Source organism: Neophocaena asiaeorientalis, unplaced genomic scaffold, assembly GCF_003031525.2.
Source record: "Neophocaena asiaeorientalis asiaeorientalis breed wild unplaced genomic scaffold, Neophocaena_asiaeorientalis_V1.1 scaffold43, whole genome shotgun sequence".
NCBI lineage: Eukaryota > Metazoa > Chordata > Mammalia > Artiodactyla > Phocoenidae > Neophocaena > Neophocaena asiaeorientalis.
The window spans coordinates 11,506,902-11,526,029 of NW_020173674.1; the positions used below are offsets into that span (position 1 = coordinate 11,506,902).

General features: G+C 41.9%; 1 protein-coding gene across 6 annotated transcripts in view; it reads right to left on the reverse strand.

Annotated features, from left to right (window-relative positions):
* Window positions 1–2,485: 2,485 nt before the first annotated feature.
* CTNND1 (catenin delta 1) overlaps window positions 2,486–19,128 on the reverse strand; it is a 48,313-nt gene continuing 31,670 nt past the window's right edge. For 5 of the 6 annotated variants that reach the window (XM_024749031.1, XM_024749030.1, XM_024749027.1 and 2 more), the window contains 14 exons: window positions 17,943–18,406; window positions 16,656–16,839; window positions 15,677–15,794; window positions 15,060–15,213; window positions 14,115–14,183; window positions 13,136–13,263; window positions 12,883–13,033; window positions 11,957–12,149; window positions 11,489–11,603; window positions 10,346–10,433; window positions 7,051–7,113; window positions 6,179–6,282; window positions 5,677–5,763; window positions 2,486–5,405 (listed from right to left, as the gene is read on the reverse strand). In XM_024749031.1, the coding sequence (XP_024604799.1) occupies window positions 5,394–5,405; window positions 5,677–5,763; window positions 6,179–6,282; window positions 7,051–7,113; window positions 10,346–10,433; window positions 11,489–11,603; window positions 11,957–12,149; window positions 12,883–13,033; window positions 13,136–13,263; window positions 14,115–14,183; window positions 15,060–15,213; window positions 15,677–15,794; window positions 16,656–16,839; window positions 17,943–18,406 (1,930 nt within the window). In that variant the 3' untranslated portion in view covers window positions 2,486–5,393. The remainder of the gene's footprint in view (window positions 5,406–5,676; window positions 5,764–6,178; window positions 6,283–7,050; window positions 7,114–10,345; window positions 10,434–11,488; window positions 11,604–11,956; window positions 12,150–12,882; window positions 13,034–13,135; window positions 13,264–14,114; window positions 14,184–15,059; window positions 15,214–15,676; window positions 15,795–16,655; window positions 16,840–17,942; window positions 18,407–19,128) is intronic. The other variant, XM_024749029.1, reaches the window with a different exon arrangement.

Consider the following 19,128-nt stretch of genomic DNA (forward strand, 5'->3'; position numbering starts at 1 on the left):
CTCTCATATTTCTTTTTCTTTTCCTCAGGCACAAATGCCTTATGGCATCAGACTACTTGTCCATTAGCACTACAAATACCTGGGCAAAGACAGCAAGATAGTAATCCCTTCTGTATCCTAAATAAAAGTGGAAGAACCTGTCCTTTTCAACAATAAAGATAGAAATGTATATAGTGAGAAGCATAGCAGTTTCTCCTCAGCTAAAAATAAAACAAAATAGCTAGTTGTCACATGCTTACAATAATATTTACGGCTCCTACAATTACACTAACAGGTGTAATGCTCTTGACTCAATCCATTCATGGCTGCATTTCATACTACATAAAAAGGGAAAAAATAGTCAGGATATAATACAGACAGACCAAAATGACTATTTTCATTTATGCTTCCCCTACCTCATTTCCTCCAGCTTCCTCTCCATCCACGTCTGCCCCTAAATTCTGGGTGGATCAGCTGAAGAACTCGTGTTTTAAGTGATGTAGACAGCAGCAAAGTCAAGAGGTCATAGGTTGGGATTTCCCTGGCAGTCCAGTGGTTAAGACTCCGTGCTTCCACTGCAGGGTGCGAGGGTTCGCTCCCTGGTCAGGGAATTAAGATCCCACATGCCGCGCACCGCGGCCAAAAAAAAAAAAAAAAAACACTTCATTAATTTACATGAAAAAGAAATTTGCGGAGTTCCCTGGTGGCCTAGTGGTTAGGATTCCGGGCTTTCACTGCCATAGCCCAGCTTCAATCCCTGGGTGGGGAACTGAGATCCCACAAGCCACAGGGCACAGCCAAAAAAAAAAGAAATTAGCTCCTACAATGTCGTGCGTGTGGGCACACGCAGGCGCGCGCTTTCTTGGCATAGGCTGTCCCTCAGGAGTGATTTAAATTTCCAGACACACCTCCTTGGCTTTGGCCAACGGGGCCACTTGCTTCCCAGCTGAGGTACCCTTTGTAGCCGGAAGTGACACTTTAGTTAGAGCCATCGGCTCTAGGGAATTCTCTATTGCCCTAGAGGGCCCCATATCAAGGGCTAAGTTCACCTCTCATCAGCTTGGGCGTTATATAGATGACATGATTTACAAAAGTTTCTCCTACCTACATGCTACATGTCAGCCTGTCACTGTCATCTCAGATTCTACAGCAATCATTCATTCCTTTGAGATAAACACTGTTTCCTATATGAACACTCCTTTCTTGTGGTTATCACCACACCCACCATGAAACTAGTATCACTGCCAGGGGAGTCGAAGCCAGTCATCCTGGATTCTAGTTTGAAGCTGAATTCTTAAGCAAGTCTTTAGTGTCTCAAGTTGCAATTAACTCACCACAGGCATTTGAATAACCTAGGTTACTTAAGATTTCAGATTCCTGAGTCCCACTTATTTAAGCAATTTTTGGAAACGCAGCATGGAGATCTGCATTTTTAACAAGCTTCCCAGGTAATTCCTGCGTACTTGCTCAGATCTATAAGGCTGGGTGTAGGTCGTCTGTAACTCTATCTATGAAAATACCAAGATAAACCTTTACTATCCTGTACTTCAGATATAAAGACAGACAAAATGAAAAATAACGATCTAGAGTAACTGGTCCTTAGCTCTTCCTGGGTGAGATACTTCTAGTCTGTAACAAAGTGCATTAGTTCAGCAAGAAAGAGCAAGTGGCCAAGCGAGCCCATAGCTCTGAGCTGTCAGAAAGTATGTCACAGCAAGACTCATTGCCGCTATTTCACAAACATGTTCACAAAAATGGCTCACTGAGGCAGAAGAGTGGTTGAGCATAATCTATAACCGCCTCCAGGGAAAAAAAAAAAACTCAGGCTCTAAAGGATCAGGGAACAAATGGGCAAATCTTGACAAAATACACAGGATTCCTAAAGTTCGTATTAAGAGATACCAAGAACCTTCAAAAGCATTACTAAATCAGTGTCAAGAAACGAGATACAGGGACTTTACAAATCATTCTTTTAACACTTTGTTTTAGTTAAGGGCAGAAAAACGTTTTTAAAAGACCACAGACCTCAGCTGCATAGAATTCTCATGGATTGCACATGAGAAAGGGTCCATCTGTTTCATTCTCTAATCTAAACCTAACATACACAACAATGCCTGGCATATGGAAGATGCTGGGGAAATATTTATTGAATGAGATAAAACAAATGGACCAATCGAGAGAAGAGTAAGGTTTCTATGTAGCTCAATGCCAGTGCATAATAAAGAATATGACAGAAATAAAGGCTATTCACCAGTAGCCAGGTTTTTCTACATTATAAAAAAAAAAAAAAAAAAATCTCCAGCACGTCTGCCAAACCTCTCTGCAAAGCAAACTCTAATAGCTTTTTGGCTCTGTGCTTCATCCTTCTAAAACTACAACTGTCAGACACAAATCAAGCTTTAAAAGGTTATCAGCTACCATGCTTAGATTCCCTGGTCTTAACTAGCCCAAGAAAGTTTTCATACCCAAGACCTAGTTCAACAAAATTGAGACATGAGCATCACCAGAAGCAGCTATATATTTTTAATCTAAAGACCGGGCATACAGAAAGCATTTTACATAAATTCTCGAGTCTTAATAATGTAACAGGAAATATGGGCCCCAGAGAAATAAGCCCCTTTCTGTAGGTCTTAATCCTTGGCCTCTACAGTAAAGACAACCCCTGGTAATCCAATGAGTACTTGCTCCCCACCCACATACTACTTGGGAGGACACAGAGGAAGCAGCTATAGGTCTGCCCCTTATCATCTTACTAAAAGATTGCAAATAGCCTGAGAAGCCACATCATGGCCTAGCGAGCCTTTTAATTCTACATATTCAGACTTATTAGGATGATAGCTGGAGCTGGTAGTTTCTAATCTTCTACCCATAAATGTTCAAGAGGGTCATGAATTGCAATGAGCTTTATTCAACGTTAGTTTTGTCAAATGTCGCAAAAGAATCCCAGTGACTTATTAATACTTTATACTTCAGTTTCCTATCTCTAAGTTAGCAATAAGCTTCCCGTGCTCTACTTAGCCACATTTAATTTTTAAGAATCTTCAGAGGAAAAATGTTTCATATATAATTAAAAAGAATGTTCCTTGTTAAGAGCTGGGATTGAGCTCAAAATAAATCAGTCCTGGTACAATCCCCTTCTAGTTGCTCTGCAGAGAAAAAGGACACTGATACATAAGGAAGTAACCAAGATGAAAAGGAGAAAAGAGATACAGCTTAAAGTGAAGAAATGACACAGACCCCCCCACATACACACTTTAAAAACTTTATTTATATAAAAAAACTCATTTGTTTTTAAAAGCATTAACAAGAGAGAAAGAAAAACAGAAAAGGTATGGAGCAGAAGACATGCCCCTTAGTAGTGTTCGGTGGGAAGGTGGGATTTTTGGTTCTCTGAAATTGAACGTTTCGTGTTTTTATAAATGAAAAGGAAAAAACAAACAGTTAAAGGTCCCCAAAAGCCCATGGCTGTTCTATCACCCACACCCCACCGACAAAAAGAGCACCAGGAAAAGAGCAGAAGAAGACAAGAGAAACCAAGAGTGGAGCCACATCTGGATGGGGGCGATTTCCCCTGTGCAGTATGCTCTTAGGGCCACAGAAAGGAAAAGGCCCCTTTTTGCCAGAAAAGGAGTGGGACGAAATGTGAAGGGGAAAAGGGGTAAATAAGGAATTTTAATGCAAAGGGGAAGGCGGGTGGTGGGTTGTGCACTTTTCTCCTCCCCCAAAGCCTCAATATATAAAGGAAGGGGGAGAGAGGAGGATAAAGACTTCCAGTTGCATTAAACAGAGCTTTTAGATTAAGGGGAGGAGTAAAAGGCAAATAAGGGAAAGGGTTAAAAACAAACAAAAAAATCAACCGCATAGCAGCTGACTCCTCTAGCCCAACCTGCTAATATACACTAAACTAAAAGGAGGAGGAACAGGGGTGGGGGGGCGGTCGGGGAGGGGGATATGGACATGACTTCCCTATAACCCCCTTCAGAGACGACTATCATTCTGGGCAACTAAGGAGCAAGAGCCACACCACTCACTCCTCCCACCAATCTCATTTGGAGGTTCATCAGAACAGGATTTTTGCAAAATCCCAACATATACAGTTGAGAAAAACCTTCTATGGCTAAAATTAGAGGCTATTCCAATTCCCAGTGGAGAGACTGAGGTTCTCTAGGTCACCCCTCCTCTTCTTTCTGCTATTTAGGGCCAAGAAGTAGGTAAGAAAGCAACAAAATATAATTTGCAAAATCATGAGAAATGAGACTGCAGAGGCAAAGAAAGGCACATGGAAGGGAAGGAGGAGATGCACCCCAGGCCAAAGGCACAAAGAAGAGGCAAAGCCAGGGGCGAACCCCACCTTTTTAAGGGTAAAGGGGGCAGGAGTATGTACATCAAGTCCTTTAGTCAGCCAGCCAATCCAGGGAGGAAGCAGGGGAGGATGGGGCTATAAGGGTGAGAAAAAGGAGAAATAAGGGCAGGGGGAAGCCAGCTTTGTAGCTTCCTGACAGTTTCAGACTAAATGATTCATGTACATTCCTACTCGCTCCTCCTAGAGGCTCTTCTCCCCAGAAGACATCTTTCTGCTCCTTCTCACCCAAGAAGTCTTCCTTGACATATTCTCCTCTTTCTACAGCCTCTTGAAAATGGCCAGGCCAAGTCAGCAGACATTATCATCACAGGATGGGAGTGGAGGGTTAAGGACAGCCTCAGTAAGGGGCAGTAGCTGCAGCCCAGGGCTGGCATGAGGCTTGGAGAAGAGATGGAGTCTGTAGGTCCTTGATGGTCCCTGCCCTGGAGATGAGGAGGGCGAGGTTTCTTAATCTCCGCTCTAGGAAACCTTCACTTGCTCAAGGGCCCTTGCCAAGTGGTATGTGCCAATGTCGCCGGCCGTCTTTGCTTCAAAAATAGTCATTAGGAATAAAGGAAGAGCTCACGCCCTCCACTCTCCAAAAAAGTAAAGGTCCCTTCCCCACCAAGAGAAGAAAAATCTTGCTTAAGAATCATGGGTTTATCAGATTGCTGGACACTGCGTATATAGCATATAACCTCCAATTCTTCCCATAGCCTCCAGTGAGGCTTCCCACGCTCTCCCTCCCTCCACACAAGGCCAAGAGTTCCAGGGAGAGCTGGCAAAAAGAGCTAATCCGCAGCACTTTCTCAAGATATGCATATAACTGAGTCAGGCTTCTTGGGAGTAATTGCAGGGGATCTGGAGGGGGGAGGAGGGACAATTAAGCTTCACTGGAAGAAGTTAGGGAGTTGATGGAAAGAAGGCAGCCACTTAGGGCTACAAGGGCAGGAGGCGGTGTGGCAGTGGGCACAACAGTCCAGCGAAGAAAGGGAAAAATCATCAGTCCATTTCACCACCAAAAAATAAAAGTACATATATTATAAGCCCAGACGTAGTGGAGAGAGTGGTGCTAAATCTTCTGCTGTAGGGAAAAAAGAGAAAGAGACGTTAATAGGGTTGGAATAAGGAGAACCAGAAGAGAGCTGAGCAAATCTGAAGGGAAGAAAGTAGCACATAATGGAGAATCAGATCACCAGTGGCATGTCCCAGCCTCTTAAGAGGTAACAATCACAGAAGCAGCACCCCTAAGCCCCGTGTGGCTGAGACTGATCAGATCAGCATGATTGGCAAACTGCTGGCACACAGAGACCTCCTTCCTCAAGGATGATCTTGGGGGTGGCTGAAGGACATACCATGGGGGAGTAAGACATTTGGTCCCCCTCATCGTCCAAAACCAACACATCCACCTCTTCCTCCAGAGATTCCTGCCCCTCGTCCTGCTGTGAACACATGCAATGTGTTAGTATGAGAGTAAGAAAACAGGAACCTCGTGAGTGCGTGCCAGATCTAGGGAAAATCCCCAAATTTGTAAACTCAAACAAAACAAGGTAATAGTAAGTGAAGGGCAAGATATTCAGAAAAAGGCAGGAACAGAAAGAGAGTAATGCGAGAATAGATCAGCTGGCGCTAGTCACATAAGCAACACATTTATAGCCTTCCTTCTCCCATCTCGACCATCACAGAATAATGGCACCAGAAATCCCAACGTGAATCAAAACTCCTACTTTTTCCCTGAAAACCCCTACAAGGAAAGGTGCTGTCTTTCACTAAGTACTTTTCTCCTATTTCACAGAACATGCAGGCTTCAAAACAGAACTAGCCTCAGAAGGACAAGAGTATATAAAGAGAATTTACCATCAGGGGCGTTCCCTTCAATGGCTCCATTTCGCCTAGATCCCCAGATCGATCCAGTGTTCTACTGTGGTCTCCCCTCTCATTCAGTGTGGAATAGTTGTTATCTAGTTTAAAAAAAAAAAAGAAGTACAGAGACATGATGTTCCCCTCTAGTGTAAAATATGTATTAAGCAGATAAATGTGATTTAGGCACCTCTTTGGTAAAGCATTTGAGCTTTACCAAAGGCATTAAGGTCAGGTGGTCCTTGACATAAAAAAACTTACATCTAACTGGGAAGGCAAAATATATCATATATGATAATAAAGCTAAACTGAAGAGATCTATGAAGGGTACTGGAATTAGAAGATAGTGAGGTGAGCTGCAATAGTTAGGAAGGACCTAACAAAGTAGACAGGAATTCAGCCAAGCCTTTGGGGATGAAGACCATTTACAAAGCAAGTGGGAAGGACATTCCAATAGGAGGTATTACAAGAGCAAGATAAAAAAGTATAGAGTGAAGAGACAGGATAGCAAGTAGACTAGGTGGGCTCAAACAGAGTATATGCAGAGTAAGACAGAGTGAACCGGGCGTCAGACTGTGAAAGGCCGTGAGCAACAGTTTAGGGACACACGCTTGATTCTGTATTAATGCGGGAGGCATATGAAGATTTTTTTTTTTTAACCTTTGAGCATTTGGGAATGTGGAAAAAGGTAGACAGATCAGGTTTTACTACATTTCCTTGAATCCTTCCCAATGGAATGTCCAGCCAGTGTCCTTCCAGGAAGGTGAATGGTGCGGGTGCTGGAAAGAGCTGCAGAGCCGGACAGTTCTCCTCATCCCATATGATAATATGGTTTGCTCCATATCCTTAGGCAGGGATTAATCACCTACCTAATGATTTTGTGTTTGATCCCATGCTGCTCATCTGAATTTCTTCCCGATCAGGTTTCTTATCTACAGGGAGTCAGAAAGTTATCCAGGTCAAAACCCAACTCTTCAAAACCTAAACTCATAAAAATTGCTCTCTAGTCTGTCCTCCCTTCCCCCTCCCTCCCATCAAACTTTTACTAAGCACCCACCACAAGTGCCAGGCTCTAGACAAAGCCCTCATGGGACTTAAAGAGATCCCTTTCCTACAGACTCTAACATAAGAAACGATTCACTCTAAGCCAGCAGGTTTCAAATTATTTGGTCTCAGGGCCCCTTTATATTCTTAGAAGTTAGGAGGATCCAAAGAATGTTCACTGGTATAGACTACATGTATTAATAGCTACAGTGCTTTTAAATATTTATTTCATTTAAAATTTATTTTAAATATTTCATTTAAAAGAACAATACTTATTCCGTTAACATAAATAATACTTTTAATTTTTTTAAAGAAAGCACTGTTTTACATTTTTGCACATATTTAAAGTTTGGTTTAAGAGAAGATAGCTAGATTCCCGTATCTGCCTCTGTACTCAATCCGTTGTGATATTATTTTGGATGAACATAAATGACTCACTCTGCTGTACAGCAGAAACTGACACAGCACTGTAAATCAACTATACTCCAATAAAAAAAAGGATAAAAATTAAAAATGCTTTTTTCTCACCAGAAAGTAAAAAAAAACAGAATCAAACTGATTCCTACTTAGTAGCGTCACAGTGGATAGTGGACCAAAGCGTTCAAGATGGCTTTATAAAGCGTACACACTTATCAAAAAAAATACAAAGCACTGTTTTACATTTTTGCACATCTTTAAAGAGAAGATAGCTAGATTCCCGTATCTGCCTCTGTACTCAATCCGTTGTGATGCTATTTTGGATGAATTATATAAAGAAAATCCAGCATCACACAGATAAGAAGTTGGAAAAGGGAGGAGAACTTTATTAGTCTTTTCAGATAACTGTGGATATTCCTTGATAGTACACTAATACTCGACAAGGAGAGTTTCTTTAAGGTTAGCGCAATAAGGAATCTGAATCCAAACTAATGCTCTCTTCGTAGTCTGTTAAATTAATATCTATCGCTCTGTCTTACACTTTGAATGGATCAGTTACTCATGCATGATTTTGAAAATCATGCACTGGTCACTTGGAAAATACTGGTTCACAGAGTTATGCAGATTTTCTAAATGTTAACACATTTCATGATATAATATCAAAAAAATCACATTCGTTAACATCACCACTGATTTCATTTAAAAGTATATTAACTGTTGGGATGTTACCAGGCTCACAGTGACAGATACAATTCTTCCAAAATTAAAATTTTCAGGCTTCCCTGGTGGCACAGTGGTTGAGAATCTGCCTGCCAATGCAGGGCACACAGGTTCAAGCCCTGGTCTGGGAAGATCCCACATGCCGCGGAGCAACTAGGCCCATGAGCCACAACTACTGAGCCTGCACATCTGGAGCCTGTGCTCCGCAACAAGAGAGGCCACGATAGTGAGAAACCCGTGCACCGCGATGAAGAGTGGCCTCCGCTTGCCACAACTAGAGAAAGCCCTCGCACAGAAACGAAGACCCAACACAGCCATAAATAAATTTTAAAAATAAATAAATAAAAATAAAATTTTCACTTGAAATTTCAGGCAAGTACTGTCAGTTATTTTTCCTCAAACTGACAAGCTCACTGTGTTCATTTTCAAGAAAATGTCTATTTTTTAAAGTAAAAATAGCTTTCCAAAAAAAAAAAGTGGTTAGTGTACCTAGTAACTCCAACAATAGCACAAGTGCTTTTCCTCAAGATTACCATCATGCTTTGGCATGCTGCAGGGTGCTTTATGAGTACCCCCTATATCATCAACACAGGTTATTAAACAGCTGTGTACTCAAGAGCAGAAACAAGAAAATTAATATTGCTACCGTTCCATCAAGTACATTCTTAAGTGAAATTGGCTCCTTTTTTTCGTCCTACCCTCCCGAAACTGGCCCTTCTTATAACTGCAAGTACATGGCAACGAAGACTGCAACCACTAGTTTGGTTTGGTGTCGTCGCCCTGGTTTACACTCAGCCTCCAGCAATAAAGCACCACCACTGCTTATGCACCATCAGCACAAACGTCAACAGATGTGGCGATCCTCAGACCACATTTTAAGAACCCTGACCGAGGCAAAACCCAAGTGTCATTAAGATTAAAAGGGTCATAAGAAGCACTAAATATATGATTTGCCTTTTGAAGAAAAACGTATCTGCTCACATGGCAGTGCTTAGAGGATACAGAATAGGAGTGGTTATCTCTGGATAACAGAAATAAGTGACTTTTTTGTTGTCATTTTTCTGGTTTGTATTTTCTAATTTTTCAACAGTAAACACATACTACTTGGTAGTATATGAAAATTTAAAAGGGAAAAGAAATCATTTTGCAATATACAGATCTTCCTCGGACTTACAACGGGGTTACATCCTAATAAACCTATCATAAGTTGGAAATATAAGTTGAAAATGCATTTTAATACACCTAACCCACCAGTCATAGCTTAGCCCAGCCTACCTTAAACGTGCTCACAATACTTACATCAGCCTACAGTTGGACAAAATCATCTAACACAAAGCCTACTTTATAATAAAGTCTTGAATACCTCATAATATAATTTATCGAATACTGTACTAAAAGTGAAAAACAGAATGGTTGTAAGTGTACCGGCTGTCCACCCTCATGACTGCATGGCTAACTGGGAGCTGCAGCCAATGCTGCAGTGTGAGACGCTGTCCCACCATGTTATCGCTAGCCAGGGAAAACAGCAAAACTCAGCATTTGAAATGCAGTTTCTACTGAATGCACGTCACTTTTGCACCACCACAAAGTCAAAAAATCTTAAGCCAAACCGTCGTTAAGTCAGGCACTATCTATATACATATGTCAAATCATTATGCTGTACATCTTAAATTTATACACTACTATATGCCAAGTATATCTTAAATAGAGAAAACAGAGTGGGGTTCGCTCCCTGGTCATTTTAAGTCCACTAGCAAAGATGCGGGAGTCACACGCAGGCTAACTGCCTGTCTTATTTGCTGATGCTCCCGTCTACCAGCTTCTGGGTTATAATCCTGAGGTGAAGTATTACTCTCCCTCCACCAAAAGACAAGCTCATTCAGAAATAAATATATATGCTATTTCATTAGATGGTAAGCCATCTAACAAAAGAATAGCAGAAGTGGAATAAAAGCAGAGAGGTATGTCCCCTGGTTACTGTACCTGATTTCTGGTTCCGGTCAATGAGAGGGAGAGTGCTGTCATCATATGAATGACTGCTCTGGCTTCGAGAAGCATTGTTTAGATTCACCTGGAGGCAAACAAAACACAATAATGTCACAGAGTACTGAATTCACCCTTATCTTATTCCTTAATAAGAAATAAGACTTTCAGGTCCTTATTCCCGAATGTGATTCTTACCAAAAGGTAACTCGTAAGGGTTAAATAAACACCTATACAGTGAAACAAAACTAGGATATTAGGGCTTCTATGGTGGCACAGTGGTTAGGAATTCGCCTGCCAATGCAGGGGACACAGGTTCGAGCCCTGGTCCGGGAAGATCCCACACGCCGCGGAGCAACTAAGCCTGTGCGCCACAACTACTGAGCCTGAGCTCTACAGCCCGCGAGCCACAACTACTGAAGCCCACGCGCCTAGAGCCCGTGCTCCCAACAAGAGAAGCCACCACAATGAGAAGCCTGCACACCACAACAAAGAGTAGCCCCCGCTCGCCGCAACCAGAGTAAAGCCCGCTTGCAGCAACGAAGACCCAATGCAGCCAAAAATAAAATAAATAAAATAAAATAAATTTAAAAAACAAAAAAGAAACTAGGATATTAGGCTTCTATTTGTGTTCTGAACAGATTACAAAGGTATCAAACACTCACGCTATCAAGGAGATACAGTCTCAGAAAATGACAGTTCAGAAAATGGCAAACTCCTTCAAAGGGCTAAGGCAGATTCGGAGAAAAGTCAAAAAAGGCCATCATCCTTCATTACCACTGGCATTTACACTGTGCTATGACACAGAGGAAGACCAGAGCTATTTCAGCAGCAAATGAACTATAGGCACCATTTTGGGGGAAACGTTAATAAATGATTTCTTTACACACAGAGACTTGGGGCAAAAGTAGACTCAGGGGAAGTTCCCTGGTGGCCTAGTGGTTAGGATTCAGCGTTTTCACTGCGGAGGCCCAGGTTCAATCCCTGGTTGGGGAACCATCCCACATGCCGCCAAAATACAAAAGAAAAAAAACAAAGAAGTAGACTCAGTGTGACAGTGAAATAGAAGAACCAAAGACAAAAGCATTACCTGAGACCAAGGGGAAAAAAAGGTGAAAGTCTCAGTCCCAAGAGTTATTCTACCTGAAAGTCTGACTTCTTCCATCCTTCTTTTTCCAGTGGCTTCCGCAGTTCCTTATATCCCCAGATTGTCTGTAATACAAGCGCTGCTGCTCGAACTTCTTTTTCTGAGCGGTTCCTTTTGAGGAAAGTAACACCAGATGGAATTTGGATGTAAGACGAGGGAAGAAGCTGAAAACTTGTACTCTCTAATATAATGTAATGTAAGGATATAAATCCCCAAACGGGCAAGATCAAGTATTCATCAAGTCCCATATTTTAACTCAAACGGTGACACAAAGAAATGTTTGATGTAAGAGTCTTATCAATTTATGGATCAACATTAAGACAGAAAAAAGAGCAATACCTCTTTATACTTTCCATGTAAATAAGGGAAAATAACCTTAAAAAGCAAAAGGGGAAAGCCCCTTCCCAGCAACCCCTCTCTCATATTCAAACTTTTCCAGTTGTAATTTTAAGTGTTAATCTCACCCTGATTTGTTGATCAAAACCAGCTTCTCAATACCCTGTGTTTCTCGAAGCTTTTTGGCAGCCTCCAAGTTCTCAGCAATAACTTCATTGATGGTATTCAAAACAGAGACCACAGTGTCCTCAGAGAAATTCTGGGAAGAGCTCTGTTGCCCTCCTGGCAGATTCTTTACCAAGTTAGGAATAGCATGTTTACCTGTAGCGGTGAGACAGGAGGAACGTGTGCGGGGAGAACAAGCTGAGTCAGGCTGTTAGGAGCCTCACACTCCACGTAATCGCATTGCTCATATCAAGCACAGATACTATCCACATGAATCAACTTCCTTCTCCTGTAGGATTATCATTTCAAAAGAGCAAAGGACCTGGAATAGCCATGGATATATTGTCCCTCCTATTCTTTTATTTATTCTCTCTTTCAGTCACATTAAAACAATCTGAATACTTTATCTCAAATATGCTACACAGTCCATTCAGATAGTCTAACGAAAATAGTACACTGAATACTATACTCTTATAGCTTAATAGAACAGTCATTGTGAATTTAAGAAAAACAAAAACTGGGCTCTGTCACTTATGAGCTATATTAACTCTGGACAAATTACTTAACTTCCCGGACCCTCAGTTTCCTTATTCTAACAAAAAATTTTTAAAAATGGACCCTTGTAAAGTGGTGACATTTAAATGAGAATATACAGACATGCTTAACAATCCCTAGTAACAAAGTACATGCTCAACAGACAGACATTCTATTTTTGAAGAATCAGCCCCTCTTGTCTTTCCAAGAACCATTAAACTATAACCTTCTCCAACCTCCAGATTCACAAACTACGGAGGACTAGGATTCTTCCTCAGCCCTTTCAACAAATAAATTATTTAGCACCTGTTGGATCAAAGGTGCTGTACTAGATGCTAAGGTAACGGCTCCTCACCAATTAATTCTTTGTTGCGAGCATCCACGGCCAGATTTCTCAGGGCTCCAGAGGCAGCTTTCACGACCCGCTCATGTTCGTTGGTCAGGAGGTCAGCAATGGCAGAAAGAGCCTTCTCTTGACGCAGAGCTGAGCGGATATATCGACCATACTGCAAGGAGCACGTGGAAAGAAGCAGAACAGATTATAAATGGTAGCAAACTAGTTAGCTAAGTCCTCCCATCTCCAAATCCATTTTGTAAAAGGGACTCACCGTCCAGCGCCCAGCACACAAGTTCTGGATGGCCCCTGCTGAGGCTTCTAGGATGGCAGGATTCTTGCTCTCCTTGAGGAGTGAGATGTATATCCGAACCACCTCTGGCTGAAATAAAAGTTCATAGCCTGCACAAGAAAGGACAAGAAAGCAGAGGATGCTTTTCAGCACCTACAAACCAGGCTCTGGCTGGTTGAACTCCAGTGTTAGTACTCTGGATTAATGGGTTTATGCTCCAATACCAGTAAACTCTCTACACCCTCCCACCCACCCAACAGCAAACTCAAGAGATCTGACTACTACATCTGATGTTGTCAGATGTAGCCTTAAGAATGTAGCCTTAAGAATAAATCAACCATGGCAAGAGCAAAACAGATATCAACTCATATGCAACTCCTGTCTCTCCCTCCTCCTAGCCTCTTCTCTCCTCCCACAGTTTACTCTGACCTTGCTTGGCACTCAAGGGATTCATTTACTCATCGATAGCACTCAGAGTTAAAGATTCCTCAGCTCAGATGAATTATTTCTAACTTAACTGAGTCATTCTGCCCACCTGAACTATGATTAAGTGAAAGGGGCTCAAACTTAATAACATCTGAATTTTTATATCCACGGGGAGCTGTGAATTTTGGACTCACCATATTGATGAATATAAAGATCCAAACTGTGATAAAGAGACTTCTTATAACAAGTAAAGTTTGAGTCCCAAGAACTAGTGGCTACTTAGGGTACTTAAGTTTCTGGTCTAAACTACCATCAGGTCCTTATCCTCAAGTAATCTGAAGAGTTGCCGTAACAAGAAGTCCTTTGAAAGTTACTGTTATTAGTTTCCAAATACTTCTGTCATCACTTCAAATCCTTAGGTCAGAGAAGACAGAACAGTGAACATACTGTATAGCCTACTGTTAGGCGGCCAAACACCTATCTGTGGACTATGGTTATGAGCTCTATGGAGCCTGAGAAGAAAAAGATAACTTACCTCGAGCAGGACTAGTTCTTTTAGGGAAATCCACTGTATCATTTGTTGGATCCTCTGTGGGTTTTTTCCCTTTGGAAATTAAAAAAAGGGGGAAGGGGTAAAAAGTTTAAGAAAGGGAAGAGTCCACCCAGTATATTTTTTTATTCTTCAGTCAAAATCTTTGGATCAGAGATGCATCAAGAGGGGCAAAAAACAAGAAAACAGACAAACAAACAAAAAACCAGGATCCCCAGCTTGTCCCTATCAGATACAAGAAGAGAAAACAGGCAGCACGTGGGTAAGACAAGGATAACCACTACTGTTGCTGCCGTCCTGAGTCCTGATAACTGGGGCTGCTGTCCAGAAATAGCATGCCATGAGCCATTAGCTCAGAAGAGCTAAACTTGTTTCAGTGGCCATCCTCAACTGAACTTTCCTACATGCATCCACAGGGAAGGGTTAGGCAAAGAAATACCAGGGAAGCTAAAACCAAAACATGCAAATTAGAAGTAGGTAAGCGCCTTAAAAGATTCCACTCACCTCTGGAGAACCACTCATCTTCCAGCGCATCACCCAAGGTGGAAAGTAGAGGAGAGAAATGAAGGAAGAAAAATGCGGCAGAGAGATGTCAACAGGATCATGGGAAAATAAGCAGGAAAGCAGAGAGGAAAAGAAAAACACAGGAAACACAAAGGAGGAATGGGGGAGAAGGCCCCAGATTAGTTGAGTTCTCGGCCTTCACTGCCCAATTACTGATGCCAATACCACCACCACCACCACCACCACCACCACCGTCACCACCATGAAGCACACGACACAGGGGAAGCAGCAGCAGAGCAAAAAGACATCCTTGACTAGCCTGATTCCTGTACTTGCTCGGCAAGTATTTTGTACCTAAAGCTAAACGTGTTCCTTCCTCTCCCCATCCTTACATTAAAGAGCAAGGAACAAGGAACCAAGACTCACCTTTGCCCTTCTTGGCCCCAAAGCAACTGGCAGCATGTGGCCCAGTACTGTTGGCAACATTGGGAGGTGCCTCTTGGTAACGTTCTGCTTGTGGGATTTCTCGGTGAACTTGATACGACAAGTTCCGAAGGAGGCAAACACAGTTCTCCACAAGCTTGGGATCACAAAATACAAGGTTCAATGAGAGAAAAGAACGACTATAGTGATTTCCTAGCAAGTACAGGCTTCCATGATTCACGTATTAAAATATTTATCCTCAAAAGCACAGCCCAATTCATCATCTCTCACAATACCTCAAGTGCCCACGCTTCTCAAAATTCTTGTAGCCTCAGGCTAACAGAAGGTTTCTGCTACCATTTGGTGTGTTAACACAAAACTCAGGCTCACTCTGACTTTTTTCCTAATCAGAAAAAAAATGTTAAGTATGGCTAAACAGCTTTAAAATATATAGGTGAATGAAATTCTAAAGAAAACAGTTTTTGTCTATGGTGAACGCCCACTTTAAGGAGTGGGGGCTGGTATAGGTATCTAATGTTATTTAGAAAGCCTGAGATGATAGGTCTGCACTATGGGTACCTCATGGTTGTCGTGAATGGAATTCTCACCCATTAACCTACCTTGCTGTCTGAATCTTTCTGTCCAATCTCAGCCTGAACAATGAAAATGAGAGCATCCACCAAACCGTCACATTCCCGAAGTTTCCGGCGAGCTTCACTCCTCTCCGAGCTGACATTCCTGAGGGAAAAAGGAGAGGCTTCAAGATGACTAAAATCTAGAAACCCTCTCTTAATATCCTTAACATCTACAAGCCCCCTTAATATCTTTTCTTTTCACTGTAACAAATAACGAGTACCTGTTATAAGGAAGGCACTGGAGTTGACAGGAAGTTGAATAAAACAGTTCCTGCTTTCAGGACATTTATAACCAGGCCAGGGAGAGGGGTGTATAAATAAAGTATACCAACAGCAATAATTTAAGACAGAATAGATACTTCTTGTGTGGAAGTACAAGTGAAGAATAGGGGCAGAGCACATAGGGGTATATTCCACAGAGAGAAAGAATATATTGTACATTTACAGGGTATTAGAAAAAGAAATCAGGAAAACTTACATGAAATAAAAGCACTTGAGTTTAGCTTCAAAAGATAAATAAGCAGAGAAAGGCACTGCAGACAGAGGAAGAGCTCTTCCTCACTCTATCCTTCTAGTAGTTTGTACTCCATTTGTTGCATTTATCGCAGCCTGACTTGAAATACAAATAATTGAAGGCAAGAACACAGGTACACACAAGCCTAGGACTAGACGACTGCCTTACGTGCAGTAGGTATTGAACAAATGTTTACCAAATTATACGAACAAAGTCAAAGAGGCACAGAAGTGAGGAAGATATGCGGTTTACTTGCCGTTCCCCACATAAGGCATATATGATATGCAAGGGAGTAGTGACAAAGGTAGAAAAACAGGCTGAAGTCACAGTATGCGATACAAATAGGACCCGAGGCTGAGTGACAGGCTAAGGAATTTCAACTTTTTTTAAAAGCAATTTAAGTTAGTCTTCAAAAATTCTATCTTCATACTCTCAGAGCCCTTACGTTACCTAAGGCAGCCAGCTGTGTTGGTGAGCACAGACTCCCACTCAATATGGCGCGGCTTACAATCTTCATTAGGTTCCCGCTCCCAACCAGAATGCGGAATGATCACTTCATCTGTCAAGGCATGCAGTGCATGGTCCACAATCTCCATTTTGATTGAGTCATGGGATGAGAGATTCCACAGGGTTCCTGGCAGAGACAACGCATCAGATAGCTCTCCAGCACCCGAGACGGTATGTTTGAAGAATACCAAAGAGAATCCCCTATTCCAACATTTCTCAGTCTTCTCTAATGACCAAATACCTTGTAATGATATTCAAGCTTTAGTCTGTGACCCACAATAATATATTGTACATTATGGCTCAATACAAACATACATACCATGAAGTAAGGTTTCATAAAACAATACTTATTATAAGCCATACCCTCTAGGCTATCTACACCCACTTCTCAATCCCAGTACCACTGACATTTTGGGCCAGATAATTCTTTGTTGTGGGGAGCTGTCCTGCCCAACATTAAATGTTTAGTGGATGTCCAGCGTTTACTCATTTGATGTTAATAGCACTCCCTCCCAACCTCCCCAAGTTATGACAACCAGAAATACCGCCAGACATTGCAAATTTCCTCTGGGGGGGCAAGATCAGCCCCAATTGAGAACTAATGATCTATGCTATTTCTTTTTCTTTCTTTCTTGCTTTCTCTTGGAACACTGATTGTGATCCACAAAGTTGTGCTCAATACACACTAATGGAGTATGACCCACAATCTGAAAAACCACTCTTCTAAAGCAAGGACCACAAGCACAAATGCCTATACATGCCAGGCAGGTGAGTCAGGACAAGCAGGTATTGTAAAGAAATCACAAGAATATGGGTTAAGTGCCAACTGACACTCAGCTTCGATTCTGGGGAGACAAATTCCTAGGTGGTGGCAGTTGGTCAGAGATAACATGTTGGAAATCATTGCGAACTGGAGAGCACATGCCCCAATCAGCTCAGACCAACTACTGCCAGGTAGCAAAATAGATCCATTGCTACCAGTTCCCGCACGTTTAAAATAGAAGGCAAGAATCTGGAATTTTAAGTGAAATCTTCTGCGTTTAAAACATTAGCAAACAATGCTTTAAAATTTGGAAAACCATGCATGATCCAAATCTGTGAGATGGATTTGACCCAAAGGCCACAACATTTAATCAAAAGTCAAAGGACTAGAAATCCTTCTAGCTCTCAGTCTCTCTAAGGGATAACAGTGACCCTAACCTAGCAGTTCCCCTCAGGCCTAGAACTCACCAGTAATAACTTCAGTGAGGTCCACATCACGAGCCTTTCGGAGTAATCGCACAAGAGCAGGAATACCGTCACAGTTTTTTATAGCAATCTTGTTATCCTGGTCACGCCCAAAAGAGATATTCTTGAGAGCTCCACAGGCTCCAAGGTGCACTTCTTTTTTGGGGTGGTCTAACAATCCCACCAGTACTGGGATACCCTTGAGCTTCCGAACGTCAGTCTTCACCTTGTCATTGCGGTAGCACAAGTGTTGCAGGTATGCAGCTGCATTGGACTTGACGGCATCCAAACGGAATCCTAGCATGGCTATCACCTCTGGCAGCTCTGGCTGTCTCCAGTTTGGGGGTGGAGGCCCTCCCTTGCGCAGGCTATCCAAGCTTGCTAAACTTCCCCGTTCATGCTGGGCCAAAGGAGCCCAGTAGTACTGGTCTGATGGCACCTCCTCACCAATCATGTCTTCATAGCTCCTGCAGTGTTGGAAGAACCAGAAAGAAAAAAGGAATACGTTAAGTTGTTAAGCCTGGTTTCTTGGAGGGCTCCCATTACCCCTCATCTTCAAGGAATGAGTAACCCCAGCTCTAGTACACTAGATCTTATCTCTCCTTTGCATAAAAAATATACCGATCAATTTTTCTTAATGAGATAAGGCAATAATCTTAAACGCATCTGCAATTAGATTAAAACTGCCATTTTTTTCTGTGAAGTTTACTAGCTTGGAGGAGCAACAAGCATTCGGATAGTTAATCACAAAAAAGAACCAAATCCTGACTGCTTAGTGTTTGAACGATATCTGACACCTACTAAACTTCTCCAGATAGAGATTGAAATAAACCTTCAGACAGCAGAGTTAATGAAACCAACTGACTTGGTACCACAGAAATTAGCGAACAATGTCTGAGAACAGCTCTCATAAGGCCTTAGACTAAAGGGAAAATAAGGCATTTACTTACACACAGGAAAGAGCTGGTGGAATAAGACCCTTAAACACATTTCACATTTAAGTCTCTCCTTACCCTATTTTGGAAATTATTAAAAAAGAGATGATAGAGTAAAAGCAGTAAAGGATGTCTTAATACCTCATGTGAGGACTTGGCTTTGGTATCGATGAGGTATAAGCTTGAACATTAGTTTGCACTAGTTCATCCCAAGGTCATCTCTGCTACTCAACAAATGTGTTTGAGACATAATT